The 6,000-nt window shown below is 43.2% G+C and overlaps 1 protein-coding gene across 1 annotated transcript in view; it reads left to right on the forward strand.

Annotated features, from left to right (window-relative positions):
• The window catches only part of HTR7 (5-hydroxytryptamine receptor 7), a 70,874-nt gene extending 66,399 nt beyond the window's left edge, over positions 1-4,475 (forward strand). Inside the window, exon 3 of the mRNA XM_040970423.1 lies at positions 4,223-4,475. Coding sequence (XP_040826357.1) covers positions 4,223-4,265 — 43 coding nt within the window. The 3' untranslated portion in view covers positions 4,266-4,475. The remainder of the gene's footprint in view (positions 1-4,222) is intronic.
• The last annotated feature ends 1,525 nt before the right edge of the window (positions 4,476-6,000 follow it).

Consider the following 6,000-nt stretch of genomic DNA (forward strand, 5'->3'; position numbering starts at 1 on the left):
AGTGACTACTTCCAGGAACAAGGAAGTAGGTTATTTTGCCTGGTTCAAGGGTTGTGTAGGGTAGACCAAGGTGAAAAACACTTTGGTTTCAGTTACCAGGAGTAATGTGTTGAGAAAGTCTCTGGCACTAGTTTGAAGGGCAGATGGAAGGGAAGTACAGGTGGCAATGAGTCCAGTCACGCAGACAATATATTAACTAGGAAAGGACAGATAAAGTCCAGTACCAGAAAACATTGGATTTGCATACATCATACACAGGATGCTGGAGAATAATTTCACTGATCATTTTAGCTAATATCTCATAAATAACGATCATTTTAAAAAATGTAACACAGTGAGGGCACAAAACGGTCATTTTAAAAAATGTAACACAGTCTTTCTAGTTTAAAATAATACTGTTTTTCCTGAGGGTTCACTGTCAGATTCCATGCTGTGAACTCCATGAAAATTACATTGCTTAATACCCAGTTCTTTCTGATTGGTTGGTTTCCTTTATCTCCATTCTGAAGATAAGAACACAGGCTTAGAGAGGTTGAATAATTTTCTTACAGATAAAGAAGGTTGGGGACTGTTTTGAACCTCAAGTCTATGTTCCAAAGTGATTTTCACTTGCATGCTGCTGTGCTTTTTTACAAAAATAATCAGTCAACACGAAGTCCAAGGACATTGCCTTTATGTCTTTTGCTAGTAGAGAGATTTGGGTGCTGTTTTCCTGCGAGTCTAACATGGAAGTCAGCAAGCTTACTGCGAAGAGCTGAATAGTCGTTATTTCAAGCTTTGATAATCATCTGTCAACCCTACTCCTCTCTGCCTGTGTCATTAATATTTGTTTTTTTTTTAAAGGATATGATTTTACAAAGAAAACTTTATTTACAAAAAGAGGAAGCCAGGTGGCTCTTGCACAAGGCTATAATCTGCTATTCTGTGATCTGAGAATGGTATTATTCCTTTCTTATACTTTGTCAACATTAACTTATAATAAAACAATGTCCAAATCCTTTAGGAAATTTCTGATGATGGAGTTATCCTATGAAATTGAAATCATTGCTGTTTTGCTGATTGTCTATCAGACATTTTTTTGCATCAGTACCAATACTGGAAGATTTATTTTCATTTCTTTTTGTAGAACTGCCATGCATTATTGAAGAAAGAAAAAGTACAAAGAGAGGTCCTCTCCTCAATCTGTTTGCTTACTTCCTGAATGGCTGCACTGGCTAGTGCTGGACCTAGAGAACCAGGAGCCAGAAGTTTCATCCGGATTTTCCATGTAGATAGCAGAGCCCAAGCATTTGGGCCATCTTCTGCTGCCTTGTCAGGAGCATTAACAAGGAGCTATTTATATAGGAAATGAAACAGCTGAGACATAAGCTAGCACTGGTATGGGTTGCCTGTATAGCCTGGCTTAACTCACTGTGTTACAATGCTGGCTTCCCCCTCTTCTAATTCTGTTGATCAACATAGGAAAGAGCTGCAGGAGTCCAACAGGCCCTTAAGAATTTTTCTTGGGTGCAACAGAGTAAGCAGAGGGGGAAAAAGCTGGTGGGGGGGAGGTGGTCTGCAGTGAAAGCACATTTTGCAGTGAATCACCCAAGACAAATCTGATGGACAAGTCCATTTATTGGATGCCAAGCACAAGCTTATATAGGGTGGGGCAGGGAAAACAAGCCCAGCCAATCAGCTTAAAGGTCACATATTCCTTGGAGGGTCACTATGTAATCTGCCCAGTTCCTGGAGTTGTTTCTCACAGAGCAGGAGTGGGAAGCTAGGGGAGGGAGGTGCACTGGAAGTTCTGGCCTTCCACCAACCGCTTAACAGGAGCTATGGTCCTTCACATAGCCAGGTAGGCCAAAACTCATCTGTGCACTGGCTTGCCCACAAATACTTTTGCACTGGTAATTCTAATCCGCTACTATAAATTTTAATCTTTCTTTCCTTTGATAAGAATCCAGACCCTGGTGATACAAAACCAAATGTGACAGAGTGATATAAGCAGAGTCTTTCTTTTCTTTGGAAATTGGTGACTTCACTTTTGGATTTGCTTCCAAGTGACATAAATGTTCTCTTTTTAGTATCTTTTTAAGTATCATGATAATTCTGAGTATTTGACACCATTTCTGAGACCTGTTAAAAAACAGATTTAAACACGTGTGAAAATGTTATGAAATGGTCTTCGACTATCTCTTGCTTCCCCCTTCTTCTTCCTCTCCTTTGTGATTGTATTATCCTTCTCTTCAAAGTGTCTTTGACAAGCAGCATGGATTGCAGTGGTTCTTAGCAATGACTTGTAGCAGAATAACCCTGGATTGCTGCCACCGATTCTGTCGATACGCAGCTCTGGGGTTTGTGCTGAACTTTTGGAATGCAGGGTGATTTTTACTCTTTTAAAATGGAAACCACTAAATTTTGCAGGAAAAAAAAAATGAAATGTGATTGATCTCATGGGAAGAAACACGAAGCTCCTGAAACCCAGACTGACTGTGGAAGGACATGTTGTTAAAGATAGAAGCAAATACACATTTGCCATTTCATTGATTCCCCTCAGCCCCCAGACACACAGAGTTATACTCCTCAATATTAGCCAGCTGGAACTCAATACTTTATTCTTATTCAACTGGTAATAGTAATAAATTATTTTCTTCTTGCTTTGCAATTGCATACACTTAAACTTGCAGTGTTTCTAAGATAGGAGATATAGATGATTGGCCTCTTTTGGTTTTTCTAATACACTATGTGTTTTCTTAGTAGATAATAACTATATAAGGCAGAATAAAAATAAGCAGTGCAGAGAAATGTACAAGAAATGTAAGATTTGGCAAGGGATATCAAAAGTGGAAATCATAAAAGAGGTGGCATGTGAAGTGTGTCATGAATAAAGAGTAGAATTCTAACACAAATGGATGGTAAGCATAGAGGTGGAGTTGGGGGCTGCTCACATTAGATGTGACAGAATGGATAGAGGAGCCATGGATGTGAATAGAGGTGGACCAGGAACCTGGGTAAGTCCTCAACATTAGTGAAAAGTTGCCACAATTGAAGGGAAGTTGGAGGGCCACATGGATGATGGTGGCGGGGAGAGAAAAGAGGCTTTCTAGGCAAGAGTGAGGCCAGAGTGTGTGTGCATTGTGTATGAAGGGTTTCTCACCAGGAGATAGGCTAGGTTAGGAGGTTAGCATAAGAGGGAGATTTGTGTCAGGAGGGCTTGAACTGAGACTAGGAAAAAGGTATCTGAGATGTTTGGAGAGTTGGAATCCCAACTGGCTGGGTGGACGATGGGTGGGGCAGAGAGAGGTGGTGCTATGGCTGAGGCCTGGGGTTCAGTCAAGCTGGGGTGGCCTTGCGGCCACAAGTCAGTGTTGGCAAAGCACTACCTGGATCAAGACTCCACTCCCTCATTCCCAGGAACTGCAGTGTTGGGTCTGAGCTTAAGAGTGACCTCAGGCGCCATTGTTAGGAGTCTGGAGGGGACGAAGTCAGAGACCGTGTCTTATGGAGACATAATTGCTTTCCCTAGGGAAGTCCATATGTTGAGTCAGCCAGGCAGGCCATCTTTAAAGAGGAGGAACAATAGGCAGGGGGCTGTGAAGGCTGAGCCTGGGAGCACGGGTCTAGGTCTGGGCCCTACTAGACATGTGTCTCAATCACACATGTAGTGTGTTAGGTAAGGTCTGTGTAGGTGCCAGTAAGGGGGCATGACTCACACCAGAAGAAGGGGTTGTCAGCCATTGGCCGACACTTCTTCCGTGACTCTCAGAGGCCAGAAGTGAGGAAAGAAGGATATCTGATTGCTGTTCACAGAGATTAGTGTCACACAGCCTCCTTGGTGATGAGGGGAACGTTTCTCGTTGGTAGGCATTCTTCTTTTCCAGTAGGATAAGTGCTATAGTATTTTGTGAGGATTTAGGAGAGCAAAGTCATTTTTGGCTTCAGCTATATTATGAAAGTGAATTGCTAAGTGGGTTATTTGGGGCTGATTTGCAAATATATTAAGTAAGGGCTTGGCAACTTGTAGGATTTAGGAAATTTATGAAATGAGCTACAGTGTTTTTTCTTTCCCTGTGGAGGTGCTCATAAACGTTTAGAAGCCACCAATGACTCAAATTACCCACTGCCATAAAAAATTCAGTCCACCCATCACAAAGTGAAAACTTGCATTTATGGTTCTGCTAAATCGTTTTCTCTCCTCCCTCCCTTCTCTCTCTCTCTCTTCTCTCTCTCTTTATAGACAAAACTCTGACTACTGTAGAAAAAAAGGTCATGATTCATGATCCAAGCAGAATCATGGAGATGAAATAAACAAAGCAGAACGGGTGGAAACAGAACGAAACCATTTGCCAAGACTGCAGAATGGAGAGCGGCTTCTGTCCTTTCTTGGGATGGTTAAGATGTGACACGCAGGGTGATGTGCTTGTACAGTCTTATGCGAAGGAGCTGGTGAGCTCTCCTTTTGTTGTGGATCAGTGCTCTTGTGTGCCAGTGCCAACAGTTTCCCATGTCAGGCAGCCAGTTCATCTCAGCGCTAAGCACACTCACAGAACTGAGTTCTGGTGCTTCTTTGCATTCTGTCCACATCCACGCCCGTGGGAGAGAGCTCCCAGGTGCACTTCCCGGGCTTCCGAGTCTAGGCGTGTGGCGAATATTCAGGAACCATTCACGAGACAGGAAGTATCATGTCGTCATATGACAAAAGTGTGTTCTTCCAAGCAAACCGCAGTCAGCATAGTGTTGAACATGTTGCATGTTCGTGTTAGAAAACAGAATGCAGCCATCAGCTAATACAAATGACTTTCCAGAGCAGTGTTTGTTTCAAGCTTCTGTCACATAGTTTGGCTTTCCTGCAGGGTCCCTGTGATCTCCCACCAACACACTTTCTCTGTTAACTGCTGAATCGTGAAGGTGTAACTCAGGAACAGATCTCAGGACGGAAAGAAGCGTAAAGCCGGAACAAAGCTTTTCCTGGGCTCACATTTCCGAAGGGTCCTGAGAGGTGAGGGAGGTTGCCTTCTATGAGGATGTTTTTTGCCCAGGTGAAGAGCGAGTACAACCTAACTGCATTATATATTAACATGACCATTGACATGTTCCTGACTCTCTTTTCATGCAAGGGTGCCTTGGGCCCACGGCTGGCCCACGGCTGGCCCACGGCTGGCCCACGGCCCTAGCTTATGCAGAAGAAGTGTGGTGGCCATTACGGGGTATCTGCCACTGGTTGAGGTGCTTCCGTTGGTGGAACGAGCCAATCCTCATTGGCAGGCCGGTACTAATGGGGGGAGAAGAGGGGATCTCTGGGGCCTCATAGGAAAAGCTCCAGAACCCATTTTGTTTCATCCAGATGATTTGTTTTTGTGCTCTCTGTATCTGATAGCTAATGTGTGCCTGGGTAATTCTGTGGCCTGACACCCCCTACCCCTTCGAAGAGTGGTTGACCTTAAGGGCAGGTCAGGAAACTGAAGTGATCTCTCTGTGGATAGTGTGTTTTCAGAGAATTTTCCTATGTGATACATGGGAGCTAAGGAGCCAGAAAGATGGGTCTGAAGAGTCCCTGTAACTGTATGGAGGAAATGAATGTTAATCTTCATTTGATAAAAGAGACCTGAAAGAGCATCTTATTTTCTTACGATAAAGGAAGCAGTCCTCTTGCGGGACACAGTGGAATTCCAGCATGGATTATGGATGTCTTCCAACTGTGATTGACCTTGCTTCATCCCAGATGCAGGAAGGAGTGGCCTTTTCCTGAGAGGGGAGGTGGGCCAGACACAGCTTACACAAATTCCTGAACCGCAGACTGGCTGAAGTGACTGTAAATACATATACTCATAATTTAAATGATGAATTATGGTCAGACACATGTTGTTAAACTTGAAAATGTTTTCCTACATTACATCAAATAAAGTTTATTTGTAGCTGTAATAAAGGAACTTAAGTAATGCTTTTTAATTAAAGGACTGATGTCAGACGTGTTACGATTCCCAGAACTGCACAAGGGTACACTTTGTGAGTTTG

Source organism: Ochotona curzoniae, unplaced genomic scaffold (assembly GCF_017591425.1).
Source record: "Ochotona curzoniae isolate NIBS_2020 unplaced genomic scaffold, NIBS_Ocur_1.0 scaffold_4763, whole genome shotgun sequence".
Classification (NCBI taxonomy): Eukaryota; Metazoa; Chordata; class Mammalia; order Lagomorpha; family Ochotonidae; genus Ochotona; species Ochotona curzoniae.